The following is a 17,605-nucleotide window of genomic DNA, read 5'->3' on the forward strand; positions in this document are numbered from 1 at the left end:
AAACGCAGCGTTAATTGGAGCTTCCGGTCTATGTGGGCTTTAAGCCATTTAACCATCACAATGACTCCAAGGCTATCAATTATGGTAAAAATCCTGCATAGTTCTGCTTTTAAGTCAAAATAGAAAAAGGACTCTCTAAAGTGGTGTGGATGTGAGCCTCAGCTTTAGCACCTGAGGAAAACCCATGACTAACAAAACTGTACATAGCAAACATAGTCTCTCCACTGTTCATTGTAGACCTTTTACCTTTACCTTGACCAAAGTTTAGAAATACACATTTTGTGATTTGTTATTTGGTAACTGTAATACCCTTTATGTGTAATATAATACCCATAATACCCTACTAGGTGCAACAATGCAGGCATTATGGGTTTCAGCTTTTTTTAAATTAGGTCATTTCCTGCTTCAATGTATACTGCAGTGTAGTTATAGTACCCATTGAATAATGTGCTTTATTTATTTTTTGCTTTTTGTGGTATTGTGGATGCCACTGTTATTTGTACCTTTGATGACTATCATGGCTATGATCGGTATATTGTTAGACAGACATATGCTAGAGTGATCATGTAACTTACTGGAATAAATAGTGCCAGATACTGGAGACTGTCTCCTTTTTCAATTCAAAGGTGAGTTTTAGAAGTATTAGAATATAATTTGAATAGGACGTGTGTTGAGGGTACAACCTAAGACAAGTTGCTCAAATCCATACACACACAAGACAAACCTGTTTGTTTCAATGAGTGATGCACCCCTTTCACCGTGTTCGCTTCATTTAACACAGGGCACAGCCCGGTGTCAGATATCGATTAGACGTTTCGAACAAGGAAAAAAGGCGCTTGAAAATGTAAAAGCTATAGAGGACAAATGATATCGTATCACGGATCGATTTTTCACATCTGCGCCGCTAATATCGCAATTAATCTCTATATTTGATGCATTGCACCGCCTGACGTGACGAGGTCTGAGACGACATGCACGGAGTAAACGAGCGCAGCCCTGCACTGTTCGTCACGGACGTGACGTCAGCGCGCTGCAATTCAAATTTCAGGAAACGAAAACGTCTGGCTTGTTAAACCGTCTTGTTGTTACACACTGAATCAACAGGAAACCTTCAATTCTCTGCTTCTGTGAGTAATAAACAGTTTTTTCTCCGTTTACTTACCGCGGCTATACTTTGTTTTCATAGCCTAATTTGTAATTTAATGTAGATAACGTGAAGTTAGTCTGTGTACCTCAGAAAGTGAACACGGGTGAAGGGGAAACTCAGGGTGTTACGCTCGTGAGCTGTCACATTTTATCACTGAATTATATCCTTCTACGTAAAATGAGATAGTGTGGAATGAATGTGCGTTAGTGAAATGTACTGAGTGTATTTACTCCGATTGTAAAGCGTATAGGCGTAATGTATAAGGACATTTTGAAATGATAACAATAATAATAATAACAACGTTCAGCGTTCTTCGTTGTTTTTAAGCATTTTGTTTTATTTCCTGCCAAAATAAAACATCAAATATTACAATTTCCTGGTTTCCTCAACAATCAGGAAGTTTAGTGTCTAAAATGTGTATGATTATATTAATATTGACTTGATTTTAAAATGTCTATGGTCATATAACTTTTGAGGGGCTGTACCTTCAAGCACGAAATAAATATGTAACTTGGCAGCTGGCATCCATGTTGTTGCGTTACTTCATTCTTGTGGATTAATTTTCTTTCTGTATCCTTTTGTCCTTCCCTCTTGAACTGTGAAAGCTCCTTTTTATCCTTCATGTCATCCTCTTCCTGCTTCATGGTCTCCATTAGAGCTGCAACTAATGAGTATTTTCACTGTCGATTATTTTCATGATTAATCGAGTAATCGTTTGGTCCATAAAATGTCATAAAATGTTGATCAGTATTTATCAAACCAGTAAATTATGTCTTGTTTTGTCCACAAACCAAAATTATTCAGTTTTAATGATTTCTGTTTCAAATGGAGCAAAGAAACCAACACATATTCACATAGCTTAAAAATCAGAACATTCGTTTCAACACTCAAACCAATAATCTATTATCAAAATTGTTGACAATTGATTCAGTAATCGATTAATCAAGTAATTGTTTCAGCCCTAGTCTCCATAAAGCCAATGTTTATACTCTTTATACATTACAACTCATAAAATCATTTAAATTCTAATTGTGAGTACCACTTTTATGTTTTCTGTCATTATTGTGGTTTTTTTCCTGAACTTAGAGTCTGTCTTGACTGTCTCATTTTATATGAAATGTTTTTTTCAAAATCTTATCTTAAATTGGAGTGATGGTTCTATGTTTTCAGTCTGACTGTGTTGTGAGTGTCCACCTATTTTTTTTTTTTTTAGTTTGTAGAAACAGTAAAGTTGCTGGTCTACTAATTTTCTCTGTAAAACTTGGTTTAAAAACTTCCACTTGAAAAATGCTGTCAAACTGTGCAGGGGACAAAGTCAGTGCTGAGTATATGTTACACTTCAAAAATACGTATTTACCTCATGTTGCCTATGTGCTCTCTGTAAACAGACTGCCACATTTCTTGTGTCCCCAAACTCCTCCAGCTTCCGGGTGCAGTACCTGTGACAAAGCAGCCATGACATCCAAAGGTAACAAAGAGACCATCATCGGTAGACTGGGTTTCAAGTCCAGCAGCTCTGCCCCCAAGGCCGAGGCAGAGATGGAGAGAGTCAGGAAGGAGAACGCTCACCTGAAGAGAAAAATTGATGAGCTGCACAAAAGACTCGTCACCAAAGCCACCAAACCACCCGACTCAGATAATACCAAGCTGCTAGAGGTAAAGGAACTGTCTAAACGTGTCGTGTCATTTTGCTGTATAAATTAGTATTTTAATGTTTACTTGGCGTCTTCCCATGTTGCATTTGTCAGAGGATTGTTACCCTTGAGACATTGTGGGGGAAGAACAATCAGCAGTTGCTGGTTAAAGAGCAGGAAATAGAATCTTTGAGACAGCTGCTGTCAGCGCGAGGAGGAGAGGTATGTACAAGTGACTCATCTCTGCCAAAATATGATTATACGACACATCTCTACTGTCATTACTGAAATTCCTTTTGCGGTTCATCGGACCCTCCATTACAAAAACAACAGTACACACGAGACATATTTAAAGCTGTAGTCAGTGATGTCCTATTTTGACTACAGTTTGGAACTATTCCTCCTTACTATTTTCACCCCATGATCAGGGGTGGGCATTTATTAACAGACAAATAGCCTATCATTATAAGCAGAGAGAACTGTCTCCTGATCGGATGAATTGTTGTTGAATAATAGAAAAGCTAGCTTTACTGTGCGTCAACTGATTGAGAGACCTACTGAGAAATCAGATATTGTAACTTTAGTGCGTAGCTTTAAAAAATAAATGAATGTCTTTAAGAGAACAGTGAAATTCAGGTGGTAATTATTATTTTTCTTTTTTTTTTGACTGATGAGTAGACCATTTTACTCTCTATTTGGATATTTTTTTTTTTTAAGAACTTAATTTTTATTTATTTTGACAACACAACATATTCATTCCCCTTTATATACATTTTTTTAAAGCAGCGCAACAAAACATCAAATAAAACAAAATCAATTCTATTTGGATATTTTAAAGTTCATGGATGGTAGGGAGACTCAGAATGGTGTTGGACATGCTTAATACTAAGTTATCGCCCCATAGTGTAGTGGAGGCAAGCACACTTCATTCAATAATTGGATTCCACACTAGCGTTTGTATACTGGAACCAAGGGCAGTAGCCCTGAACGTCATAGTTGAGCTACAACTGTGGAGGGTAGTTCCACTTTTGGCATTGTAATATTGGCACGTACAGTGTGTTTTGCCAGCAGTAGACAACTGTCAGAAAGGCAAATCATCCTAAAATTCCACTAAGCTGTCACAAAAACAGTTGGCTGGGAGTTTTATTCTATCCCTCAGTGACAGAAGTGAGACTCAGTGACGTTTTGACAGCCAGCAAAAACTCAATGACAACACATGGTGTGTATGCTGTTCTCAAGATATTTATAAACCAAATATCTTTGTCTGTCGTGGACCTGGTTGTTTAAGGCTGTTGATTATCTTTCTGAAATCTCTTTTTCTACTTTGGCAGACATACTTTTATTTCAGGCTGTATATATATGTACCTTTTTAAAGTGAAATACAAGAGTTTTAAATAAGATCTTTATAAATCATGAGGTTCTGGAAAGACTGATAAATCACAAGTTTTCCATTTCTTTTTCAAGTCTCTTGGGTGAAATATTAACGATTTGTTTCCCCCCATCATACTTTTTATTGCAGTGCACGATAAAAATTGTATATTGTCTTCGATTTACTTCATATCTGCGCAAGCAAATGAGGGCAAACTCATAACTTCCTGGTTATGAAACAACAAAGATCATGTATTTTATTACCTACCACACATGTTGGAGCATGATTGCAAACATCCATCCATCTTCTCACATCACACATAGACACGTTTTTTTTCTGGACCAGGCCTAAACTTAATCACGGTGACATGGTTGTTGTCAGTGTTTGTGAGGATGTCACATTATTTCATGTATTGATTAATTGATTCTGTTTTCCAGGTGGTAACATCACTGCAGGCTCAGCTGGAGCAGCAGAAGAAGGAGACAGAGTTGAAAGACGCACTGATACAGAGTATTTCGCAGGAGAAGGAGAACCTGAAAAATGAGATTGCCACCGTTTCTGCCCGCTGCCAGTCTCTGGAAATACAAGTGGCAGTAAGTTGACAAATGTACCGTTACTATACCTGTATAGATTGACAGCTAGATACTTTGATCCTTAACTGAACTAGTCTAAATCTCCTTTTTAATTGACCAATCCCATCACTATCTGTACTCTTCTGATCATGTCGTCGGCTTTCTCACTAAATTTGCTGACACTCGTTTAAAAAAAGAAATGCAAATTGTATTCTGCCATTGATAAGTAAAGTGCTTCACTCACTGATATCTTCAGATATTAATGACAAGCTCAAGGGCAATTATAAATAATTGTATTGCCAGTGGTTGGTCAGAAAATGTGAGGAAACTGAGAAAAGTCCTTGATGATTCTATTAAATCTTGAGGAAGACATTACACTTTTTTTATCACTGATGAGCAGAATTGCCTGAAATCCTACCACAGCTTTCTGTAGCAGAAATCTTTGAATTCTGATCAAATGTTTTTCCTGACATTATTTATAGCAGCATCAATGCCCGACTCTCGGAATGTACTTTATAGGAAGAGAAAATGGTGTAATTGTATCAGAATTGGTGTGAAATTTGCCCCTGGGCGTGCTTTTGAAAAGTGGCACCTGATCCGCAGCACTGTGCAGGTTCACTTGTTCCTTTGTCCACTAGGTGGCATTGTAGGACCTTTTTCTTCAACAGCAGCAGCCATTGACTCTGTGAAGCAGCTGTAGTCATTTGTTATAATTAAAACTAAAGGCCAGAATGTATCATGGGAAAAGGTAATTACATACATATTTTGTTTTTTGGTGGTACTGCTTCACTCACAATAAAATAACACATCACTCCTTGTCCACTTATGATAAAGTAATAACATAAATGACACCTTGTCTATAGCATTGCACATATTAATTTAAAAGACATCTTAGCTGGAGCCTTTGGATTTTTCCTAGTTACCACTCACTAAAGCAGCTTTTAATTGTTTCTCAAAAGGCAGCTTCATGATTCATGGTCAGCGCTTTGATGCTCAGAGCATCACTATGCTCTTAAAGAGAGTCTTTCTCCTTGACTCCTGGGGAGGCTGACAGAGCAACAGCTCAGCTTAGGACTTGAGGCATGTAGGATTTTCTGAAGACTCAGCCATCATTTTGAGGTGCTTTTTGTGGATGAAAAGAAATCATTTGGGACCAAATGCAGGTTGAGTAGGGGATGATACAACTGGGAAAAAAAACAATCTATCATTCTCCTGCTTTTATAAAGAGAAAAAAAATCAACAAGTATTTTCATAACTGATCAAACTGTTCATTATTTACTTGATTGTTTTTTACTCCATTAAAAGTGTAGAAAATGGTGTAAAATGTTGATCACGGTTTGCCAATCCTCACATGTCTCGCTTTGCCCTTAAACCAAAGGATATTTAGTTTGTTGTCATAGAAACAAGAAAATATTTAAAATGCAAATCGGATCACTTGTTTTTATTAGATAAAAAAGTCAAACCAATTGATCAATTGTCAAAATAGCCATTTATCTAGTAACTGCAGTCATTATATAGTATATCATATATTATACTAATTATAAATTATCTTAGGAAGGTAGAAGATAGAATGGAAGATTTTTTAATTTTATTTTTTTACATTTATGTAAAAGATTTTCACCCACAATAATGGAATACTCTGAATGTTCACAGATTACTCTTATAACATTTTGAGTCTGTTCTTTGTGACAAAGTGCAGAGTGTGAACCGTACATATATGGACTTGAATACACACTGTGTATGCAGACATAGAAGTCTATATGGGTGTATTTCTGCTCTGATCGCAAGTAGATTTTCTCCTCTTTATGTCTTTGTGGGGCTAGAGCTGCAGCTAACAATTATTTTCATAATCGATTAATCTGTCGATTATTTTCTCGATTAATCGTTTGGTCCATAGAATATTAGAAACCTTAAATGTTGATCGGTGTTTGTAAAACCTGGAAATGATGATGTTCTCAAATGTCTTGTTTCGTCCACCAACCAAAATGATTGACTTTTAATCATTTCTTATCCAGAGCAAAGAAATGAAGAAAATATTAATATTTAAGTCGATTAATTTAGTAATCGATTAATAATCGATTCATCGTTTCAGCTCTAGTGGGGACTTTTCCAGGAATGTTCTCTGCTTTCCAGGGCACTAGTTTAGCTTCTTTTCCATTAGACTAAATAATCTGACCCACAGCCCCCCGACTCACCCTGTGTCACCTTCTCCATGGATTCATGCAAAGCTATTTGAGGGCTTAGTTGATGGGCACGCAAGTTGAAATCTTATCTAGAAAAAGTTGACAAGCTCATGATGCTCGCCTGGCATCTGTGTAGCTGTGTAGGAGCTCACAGAGCCTGAGCACAGAGATGATTGTTTCGATGCCTGCTGTTGTGACGGAGCTATGAAGGGTTTGCTTGGGCCTAGGCATTGAGAAGGGATCAGGTGTGTTGACCTCTGGGGGTCAGTGTGAGAATTATGAGACCGCTTACTCCCATTTTAGTAAAGTTGTTGAGCAATATCACCCCTGGGTGATGTAGCACTCCTGTCTGTAATGACTTAAACCTATGTAAATCTTAGGGGTGGGAATTACCACGATACGATATTATCACAGTATTATCACGATATTGCGATCTACTCGCACAACGGCTCTGGTGAGAGTGAGCACATGGCGCCATCTAGTGGACTGAAAACTTAATGCTAATCCACAAAAAAGTGTGTTTATTTGTAACATCAATTTAGAAAAAATTCAATACTTTTTCTCAAAAGCGGTAACATCGCCGTGCAAAATATTGTGATATTTCACTGTATCGATTGTGTGAATGTATTACTCTTGGGTTCATTTCAAACATTTTTGTTTTACTCCTCAGCAGAATGGACAGATGCCCCCTCCAGAGCAGGCATTGGTACAAGATCAACTGAAAGATGTGAGTTCAGTAACGATTTACTGTGTGTGTTGTTGAAACATCTCACTCATTACTTGCATATTATTATTATTATTATTATTATTATTATTCAGTCAGTATTTCTAAAACTTGTAGGACACATATTTATGTCAGTATCATCAAAGTACACTTTTAATTATTTTTCTGAATAGAACACAGTCAATAAAACCAGTTTTGTCACAGAGCAAATTACAGTAGCTCTGCCCAAATATCCTTGAAGAGTACCGCTGAATACCAAATGTCTGGTACAGTTTTTGAGTGTGGGTGTTGTACTTGTCTGTCGCCACCAGGCTCTTGAGAAGAACCAGCAGTGGTTGACGTACGACCAGCAGAGAGAGGCCTATGTCCAGTCCCTCATCGGCCATACACGGGAGCTGGAGCAGCAGCTGGCCCAGCCCAAGAAGCAGGACCCCAAACCAGAGGCCAATTCAGATGGTGGGAACCTAAAGGAGCTACACTGGCTAATTTAAAACTAAACCGTAGGCTAGACTTGTAGTCAAGACCGCCTAAACCGAGACCAAAACAATACCAAGACCAGAGGGTATTGAGACCAAGAAGAGACCAACACCAAGATGAGTCAAAACAGGCTAGTGTTGAAGTTACATCATAACTTATGGGCTTCAGCCGCAGTTTACATGCAATACATATTAGAAGCTTTTATTTCAACTACAGGCAGAACAATGAAGAGACAGAGTTTATTTCACGTGAGCTCACTCACTGTAAATGTTTTCACAGACTGGCTGAGATCCACTGTGACAGCTGTGCACTGTTAGAGGATTGAGACTCTGTTGAGGAGTGACATGACTGCTCCCAAAGTCATCTGACAAAACAGCTAACACCTCCAACAATTGTCTAAAGAATGGGAAATATGTAACTGATTTAAATCAATTGTAACATCCAATTTAAAAGTATTTTTAACTGCTCTAGGGTCCGGCACTGTTCGGCTTGATTTTTGTGTCGCACGGCTCTTCCTGTGACGGCAGTTTACTGAGACCGGTCTGGAGACATACAACTCTAGCACACGCTGCTCTTAAGACCTCTCGCCTATTTTCTGATATGAATTGCAATTCTGATTTATTTTAATTTTGCAAGCATTCGTATCAAAAGTAGCAATAATTGCGATTTTCTTTCTCCTCCTTACAGCAAAAGAGAATTCTTGACACAAAGTCAATGAACATTGCACATGTACAACCTAATGCTTTTTTTTTTTTTTTTTAAAGTGAATTGCTTCATTTGGCTGCGTCTGATAATAATAATAAAATAAATACAATCTGGCCAAGTATAAAATAAAGTATTCAGCTGGTGCTAGTGCTGCCAAAAAAAATATAAAATGCTGGGCCAAGATGAATAGACCTCCTCAAAACAGGAAAGTGCAAAAAAGTGACCCTTGAAATTAACAAGCTACAAATGAAACTGAAACCTCTCTTCTTAAAATGGTGAATTGCAGAGAACACTCATAAACATTATATAAGCATTATTTTTTTTTCTGTGCATCGAATTAGTAGAAATATTACAATGTCTACTAGTTTGTTCACAAATATCACAGGAAAACACATTTTAAAAACATTTCTTCAGTGTTAAAAATGTTGTCTTTGTGCAGCTTCATACTCTAGTAACCTGACATTTAGTTGAGTACAAGTGCATATTAAAAAATATATTATCAATCAGCAGATGTGCAGGTCAGCCATGTACTGCACATCCACTGTGCCCCTTACAGTGTAACACTGTTTTTGTGCGACTATATGTGAAACTTTACAGTTTGATACAAACATTAGTTGATTTTTTAGCCACTGCGGTAAACACTAATAAGCTGATGGATGAGAAATGTTCAGGCACCTATAGTAGTCCTTGTAGGAAACATATTACGGTTCCTGCGCACTGTGCCATCGGCTTAAAGAAAGTGTCTTCTTCAGCTTTACTTGTGAACTCACTGAGCCGGATTCTGGCAGTTGGAGTCACTATCATTAAGTGAAAATCTTGTCACAGTGTCCCTGCCCACTCACCAAACTTACAGTATATAATGCAGAGACAAAAGTTCATGTGCAGAGTGGGAATGGGAAAAACAAACAGGCTCCATTCTCCCACGTTACAAGCTTGTGAGCTAGCTGTTATTTTAATGTAGAATAAAAAGTTGGATAATGTTATGTCAAAATTAGCGCCTTCATGTGCCAACTAATCACTTCTTCTGTTAACTCAGCAGGTGCAGAAAAGGAAGCCCAACTGAAATGTCAGCTTGACCAAATATCAGCGCTGCAGAAAGACCTTGAGAGCCAAAAAGATCAGGTTGCCAGAGCTAAACAGGAGCTCCACATGCAGAGGGAACAGGTAAATGTCATTGAAATCCACTCCGTGACTGTTTCTAATACAGGCTGCCTCACTAATTATTCTTATGGTACTTTTTGAGACTTGTGCCGCTCGCATTCTTATTGTCGTCTTCCTGTTGATCTGTTGAAATAATATTGGTCTGATTTAGTGCTGAGTCAAAGTGAACCTGCCCAGTTTTAATCACCGTGTGTTGACGTCTTTGTTATTGATCAGTGGAAGCTGAAAAGTGAATCCACGTAAACCGTGCTTTTGACCGTTTTCGACTTTGCTTTTTTTTTTGGCTCCGCAGACACTGAACGCTCAGAGCGAGCTGCAGTCTCGAAACGAGCAGGTCGCCAGAGTCCAGGAGGAGCTGCTGTCGCTGCAGAGGAGGTACGAGGATAAGTGCGGCGAGCTGTCATCCTGTGCGAGGAAGTACGGAGAGAGGAAGAAAGAGCTGGAGGACGCCAGGATGCAACTGCAGGCCAAGCAACAGGGCAGCAGGTAGGTGGAGAAGCAGCGTCTGAATGGAGACTTTTGCTGTTCTGCAGAAAGTCTCTTGGAACAACTCGGCCTTATGTTTTATCTGACAAGTGCAACAACATTTTATATTCCTTTTTTTGATTTGAGAAATTAAAAAAAATAAGACCTTTTAATTTAAAATATCTGTTTTACTTTCTTAAAAACCTTGGTTGGCCCATAGAAGAACCCTCAGGGATGTGCTGACATTAACGGCAATTTCAGCTGCAACATCTATGTTAAATAGCTCTATGTTCTGGCAGTAAATGAAAGAGTAACTTTATCAGTTTCCCCACAGCACCTTGACCAATGATATAGAACGGAAGCAGCCACAGATGGGAAGTTTGTTTTGATTGGTTTATTTTGTTTTTATCACACACAAATATTGCACGCAGACATAAAGCGTCTGCGGAGAGAAGGGTGTCATCTGAGGAAGTGAAGGTCATGGACATCGAGCTGGAGAAGAAGAGATCTGATGAACTTCTGCTGCAGGTGAAGCTCTCATCCACTGTCATGACATTGGTAGTCACTCATCACATGTATTTATTCTCAAAAAGTAGGAGTAGGAAATGCAGTTCATGGCACTTCTCCATGATACAGTTCTAGCTCGACTCGACTAGTTTTTTAGCCTTTCTATTAGTGATAGTACCTGGTGCTTTTTTTTGGTATTTGCTCTGGCGAGGTTCCAATTTAGCTCGAGCCGGTAATAAAATTAGACGTCGACAGACTGCCGGCCACTGATTGGTCAGAGAGTGTTGTCACTGGAGGAGTCGCGAGCGTGACGTCCAAAACAAACAACAATGCTGAACTGCAGATCAGTTAAAAAGACTTAAAAAGACTTAAAAATCCTGAAAACATGTCTTGATCTCCAACATTTAACAAGGAAATGTCTAAAACCTCAATATTTAACAGAGGAGTCTGGTGTATTTAGCAACAGCACTGTGGAAAGCTGGCGGTTGTCAGTTCTAGTGATAGAACTGTATAACGGAAAAGTGCCTTTCGAGTTACATTTTACTTAATGTGTAGTTCAAGTTTTTGGCTGTAGGAGGCACTGACACAAAGTGCTAGCTAACTGCGTCGTGCCTCGATCAGTGGGAAATTCAGTGAGTTCTCGTCCTCCTCCTCATACCATACGATGCTCTCCCCTCTAAGATCCGACTGTTAGCCAAGGACTTTGAGAATGAAAAGCTGGATCGTCAAAGCACGCAACACCAGCTGAACAAGTTGCTGAAGGAGTTTCGCAGGACTCGGGATCAGACTGTGAAACTGAATTCTTACGTAAGTGATACTAGACTTGACATCCACATCTGAGAAAAAAAAAAAACAAAGGTCTTGAGCTTGTCCTGATGGATGAATATCATGTTCTCAGTTTCAGAGGCAGTTGACTGCCGATACCCCAGAGCCCTGCACCCACACCAAGTTTCAGCGTCTTAGTCTCGATGACCCCATGTCACCACCCAAAGCCACCAACCTTGATGAAAGTTTCCTCGAGTGCCCCGGTTGTCAGGTCTCCTATCCCGCCAGCCGTCACAGGGAACTCCTGCGACACATCGACTTCTGCCTCGCCTGAGGCTTACGATAAAGGATTTTTAAGGGTGTCATAAATATTTTTTGTGAATGAAGACATGCTGTCAGTGGGTAACAAGCACATGTTGCTCCTTTTTTAAAGATTGAAAAACACTGGACTATATTATGAGATCAGTTCAGGATTGTTTTTAGGCTATTTATAGATATTATCGGTTTAAAATACATCTTCCAGTGTTATCATGATAATTAGATACAAGCTGATGACACGTTTAACAATGAGTCACCAATGTGTTATAGAATAGTATACACAGTTCCTATTTAAAAGAAATGAAAAAACAAATATTAGTATTGTCTCTTAAAGCCAAAGATTGATCCAATCATTTACTGACCTTTTTTTTTCAATTGTTATTATTATTATTATTCCTCTGTGTTTATTTCCATGTTTTGCCCATAGACTGTAAATAAACATGGACTTAGTCTCTATCAGTTGCCACATCTTGAAGCCTCAAGATTGCGCTGCTGTTCAAGTTTTTGCACCTGTTAACCTTTATCCTCTAAATACAAACATAATACACAAACTTGACATTATGTTCTATTTAAGATCTGAACCCAGTGATTGAGGTCATTAACACCTCAGGAAAATGTTTACTCGTGTTATAAATCAAGTGAGATGTAGAAGCTAATTTCCCCACAGACCTCCGTTCAAAGTGCATCCAGCAGAGTCGCCCCCTGGTGGCAAATTGCAACTTCCGTCCTACTTGGCTGGGCACCAAACAGTAAGACTATGTCTATATACAGTCTATGGTTTTGCCTGCAGTGTATTTTTCAGTTTTCGTAAAAGCTCTTAGTGAATTTTGACTGCTTTTAAGTTTTATTTGTGTATTTTTGATCCGGTTATTTATTCTTGTGTTGTTTTTAAAGGTGAGGTATTGTCTTTCTTTAGGGAATGAAAGCTTTTATTTTTTAAACCAATAGTAAAGTAACGTCATTGTATGTTGTGTGAAAGTTTACAGTCCGGCCTGATGTGTTCCATCCATGCATCAGCTGTAAACGTGGTTCCTCCACTCCTAGTTCCATTGCTCTCTGTGTCGCATGGTCTAAGTCTAGATTTGAAAATAATGAGGTAACGAACAAAGTAAAATGAGATTATCTGTTCATATTAGTTTTGTCTACCATGCGTTGCTTGTACATGTGTATAGTTGTGCTCTAGTATAGCAATGTGGAATTGTTTCTATATCTTGTAACTGACTTCTCAAAAAAAAAAACGTAGGAATCGACAGCAGCTCAAATAAAAATGCAGATTTTTAGCGGTACACTAAATCCCATTTCCAGTTGGAAAAGGCTGTCAAACTCCATACTTAGCGACAAATGTATTCTTCACTTAGACTTAATGGAGCCTATTTGCCAAGTGACTATAAATCTGTTTTCTCTCGTCTCCCAGCTCAATGCGAAAGGCACAGCCTACTTACGACCACACCTCTAATGAAGCTTGAATTGGTCACATGGTGTCGGGTTGTATATTCTTTCTGGTTGAAGTCAAACTTGTCTCTCTGCCCTGACTTCTCCAGCTCGCTGGAATTAGATTACATGACCTAACTCCTTGTACTAAACTCTTTAAAGAGGTGGATTCATGAAGGTCCTCTTGGTCAAAAAGGAAAAAGGTGTTCAGGTGCCTTTTATTCCTGCTGCCTTGGCAATGTGACGGGCATAGACTTAGGTTAGTTTTGTTTTTGTTGTGTCTGTTTCAGCATCTCAACCGGATGTGATCTGCGAATGTTGTTTTGGCCTCCTGATTTAGCTTTTTACAGGTTTTATTCGAATTGTGTGCTCCATGGTGGTTTTCTGATGCACTGTACTGTATAAAAATGTGCAATAAAGATGTAAGTTTCGTATTCTAGCAGCAGACGGGTGTGTCATTTCAGTAACTCCCGCTTGTATTTCTATGCCAGTGGAGTAGGGAACATTTGTTCAATTATTCAAGTAGACTAAAATAGGAATGAAATGACAAACATGGCGCTGAATCAGTCTGACATTTGATCCAAACGTTCTGCTGTCTGATCTGCCTGCTCTGGTTTTAATAGCATGAGTGGAACTTTAGTGCTGCCACCTGGTAAAGGTCTACTCTGTTACAATTAGTGACATCTAATGTCAGACCCCCCCCCCCCCCCCCCATCATATCAGCTACTGTGGCCTTCACACACCAGAGAGGAAGAACATGAGACACATTTACTTCTTAAATGTTTACTGATGATATAAATCAAGGGTGAAAAGGATCATTTTCCTATAGCCTTACATTCAAACAGAGCCCCCTGGTGGATAACTGCCACCTCCGTCTTTCATCCTGTGCTTGATGAAGCAGTCTAGGACTCTGTGTGTTCACTGACCTGTGTGATGTGTTTACTGACTCCAGTGACCTATGTTATGTGTTCAGTGACTTGTGTGACCTTTGCAATGTGCTCAGTGACTCTTGTGACCTTTGCGATGTGTTCAGTGACTTGTGTGATGTGTTCAGTAACTTGGGTGATATGTTCAGTGACTTGTGTGACCTGTGTGATGTGTTCAGTAACTTGGGTGACCTGTGTGATGTGTTCAGTGACTTGTGTGACCTGTGTGATGTGTTCAATGACCTAGTGACTTGTGTGACCTGTGTCATGTGTTCAGTGACCTAGTGACTTGTGTGACCTGTGTCATGTGTTCAGTGACCTAGTGACTTGTGTGACCTGTGTGATGTGTTCAGTGACTTGTGTGACCTGTGTGATTTGTTGTGTCACTTGTGTGATGTGTTCAGTGACTTGTGTGACCTGTGTGATGTGTTCAGTGACTTGTGTGACCTGTGTGATTTGTTGTGTCACTTGTGTGATGTGTTCAGTGACTTGTGTGACCTGTGTGATGTGTTCAGTGACTTGTGTGACCTGTGTGATTTGTTGTGTCACTTGTGTGATGTGTTCAGTGACTTGTGTGACCTGTGTGATTTGTTGTGTCACTTGTGTGATGTGTTCAGTGACTTGTGTGACCTGTGTGATGTGTTCAGTGACCTGTGTGATGTGTTCAGTGACCTAGTGACTTGTGACCTGTGTGATGTGTTCAGTGACCTAGTGACTTGTGTGACCTGTGTGATGTGTTCAGTGACTTGTGTGATGTGTTCAGTGACCTAGTGACTTGTGTGACCTGTGTGATGTGTTCAGTGACCTAGTGACTTGTGTGATGTGTTCAGTGACCTAGTGACTTGTGTGATGTGTTCAGTGACCTAGTGACTTGTGTGACCTGTGTGATGTGTTCAGTGACTTAATATGAAATCAACAAATGCTTAGCCTGAAGCTAAAAAAAAAAAAGAATCAAAATAATCAGAAAAAGATTTTTAAAATGTTGTCACTGATTTTATTTTATGGACAATGGTGTGGGGCAGTGAGTCATTTACAGACTCCAGTTCCTAAATGTCTCAGATCCAGTTTGTCAGTTGGACCCCAACACGAGGACACACGTGAGGACGCTCATCAACTCTGTCTCAGGTCGTCCTCTGTCCTGCTGACTTATTGTGTCTGTATTTAATGAGTCTGGTGATACTGAAGTCAAATATGGCAGTGGAACAGGGATGGCGGAGAAACAGTGGCAGCCATCCCATCTGTCTAAGTACAGAGGTATAGACAGACAACAGATGGGTCTTCTTCTAATCATTTCTGGCAGGCTGGACACCAATAGTTGCCATGTTGCCCTCCACAGGAAAATAAAATGCCTGTCCACAGTTCAAAATTCTTGAAAACTGTTCAAAGTTCTTCTTCCAGTAAGCTCCAGCAGGCTACACGCCGAGAAATTAAATGCTGCACTCCACAATTTAAATTCCCCATCACACCTCAAACTCAAAATCACAGGTCAACGTTTCCCTTCATTCTTATCTTTATTATTTCCCCATTTCTTTGATCCTTCTGTAAAAATCTTTCTTGTACTTCATATTCTTACATATAGACCAGTTGCATGAAGAAATGCCAACGGCTCAAAGCTTCTTCTAACGCTGTTCAAAGTTCTCATTCTTTATATCCTCATCCTCATTCCCCAATCCCTCTGGATTATTCATCTCTCTCTTCCCTTCAGTACATGTAAAAAGACATGTAAGCCCCCCCGCAATGAGACTAAGTCTACAGACATGGATGGTGATGAAAATGATTTGTTATTTCCAAAAAAAAAAAAAAAAGTAGTGATGCCATTTTGTGCTCTCTTATACTTAAATTGTCTGGTGCTTAATAAAGATTCTACTGTTTTGTAATTTTATGGACACTAACGCTAAGTCCAGCGAAAGCAACCAGTTGAAGGCCCTCGGTTGGCAAACGTGTTATTCACATTTTGTTTTCTATGATTATTTTAACCTGACTTAAAGTTAAAATGTCTTTGAATTCACAGTGTGAACTGCTTTGTCTCTCATGTCACGTGTTGTTGTTGTTGTTGTTGTTGTTGTATTATTCCAGGGCTTGACAGTCATTTTTGGGGGAATTAACATGCATACAAGCTCGGAAAACTTTACATGGAGGTCAGGTGTGGGGAAAATGCACAGTGCTCAGACCTGTATAGACAAATTTGTCTGATATATAATATTATTCATATATTTAAAATCTGAAATATATATATGTATGTATATATATATATATATATATATATATGTGTGTATATATATATATATATAAAGAGTTATAAACAATGAGGTTGTCAGATTTTATTGTGAGCTCTTGATCATAATTTCATATCTTAAATATCCATTATATGTGAGGTGCTTTCTGTAATAACTGTTATAGGAAATAGTCCAGGAACAAACGTCTGAAAAAGAAAAAAAAAAAAAAGGGTGCCTTTTATACTGAAGTTAAATTGTTATCTGTTATAGAACATTGCAAAAACATTATTTGTACTTTTTTTGTCAGTTGAAGATGAACCATGGAAGATAACCGAGGTCAAATCAGTGTTCAAACACCTGTAGCGCTTCATAATGGAGGGCAGAGTTCCTGGGGAGGCAGAGTGTGGAAAAGCTGTTGTGTCACAATTATGCCTTAGTTGCAGATTGTGGGAAGATGTGAGGGACCTCGTGTGCAAGGTAAAGGCCACTGGACGGATGCTGTAGATGTTTTCTGAACTGGGATGAGATCATCGAGTTTTAATCCTGGATCACAGTAAAACATATTGATGGTATTTTTGGTAATTTGGCCCAGTCACAATAAATGTGACAAGTAACTAGTCCCTTTCTGTAATTCTATTCATTATGGTTGTAGGTTCCGGAACAAACCACTCACAGGAAAAACAAGAAATCTATTTTCGAGTTATAGAATATTAATAAAACATTAATTGCCCTTTTTCGGGAATTTGCAGGGGAAGTAGACAAGCTCTTGCGGAGGAGGACAGCAGAAAAACTCTAATGTCGCAGACTGAGGAGGGAAAGTCATTTTTGGGTTTGATCTCCCCTAATAGTGGGAGGGTGGAATATGTTTTCTATTTATTTCAGTTAGGTTTTTTTGTTCTACCTTTTTTTTTTATTATTATTATTGATAACGTGCAACTTACCTCACACTGTCCCATTCCCAATTCCATTGTAATATCATTCGATATCTCTTTTCCTGGTAGATCA

General features: G+C 38.8%; 1 protein-coding gene across 6 annotated transcripts; it reads left to right on the forward strand.

Moving 5' to 3' along the window:
- Nucleotides 1-584: 584 nt before the first annotated feature.
- cep55l (centrosomal protein 55 like) lies at nucleotides 585-13,892 on the forward strand. Of its 6 annotated transcripts, none has more exons than XM_058621969.1 (11): nucleotides 585-626; nucleotides 2,571-2,803; nucleotides 2,896-3,003; nucleotides 4,588-4,743; nucleotides 7,576-7,632; nucleotides 7,941-8,085; nucleotides 9,848-9,975; nucleotides 10,265-10,458; nucleotides 10,869-10,965; nucleotides 11,626-11,751; nucleotides 11,843-13,892. In XM_058621969.1, exons 2-11 carry the CDS (start codon nucleotides 2,603-2,605, stop codon nucleotides 12,041-12,043), a joined length of 1,413 nt encoding a protein of 470 aa, XP_058477952.1. In that variant the 5' UTR covers nucleotides 585-626; nucleotides 2,571-2,602; the 3' UTR covers nucleotides 12,044-13,892. The 6 variants fall into 6 exon arrangements, with proteins under 6 accessions (XP_058477952.1, XP_058477951.1, XP_058477949.1 ...); XM_058621968.1 differs by having other exon boundaries at nucleotides 608-626; nucleotides 2,536-2,803; XM_058621966.1 differs by lacking the exon at nucleotides 585-626 and adding an exon at nucleotides 1,024-1,127 and having other exon boundaries at nucleotides 2,536-2,803.
- Nucleotides 13,893-17,605: the final 3,713 nt, after the last annotated feature.

Source organism: Solea solea, chromosome 21 (assembly GCF_958295425.1).
Source record: "Solea solea chromosome 21, fSolSol10.1, whole genome shotgun sequence".
Taxonomy (NCBI): domain Eukaryota; kingdom Metazoa; phylum Chordata; class Actinopteri; order Pleuronectiformes; family Soleidae; genus Solea; species Solea solea.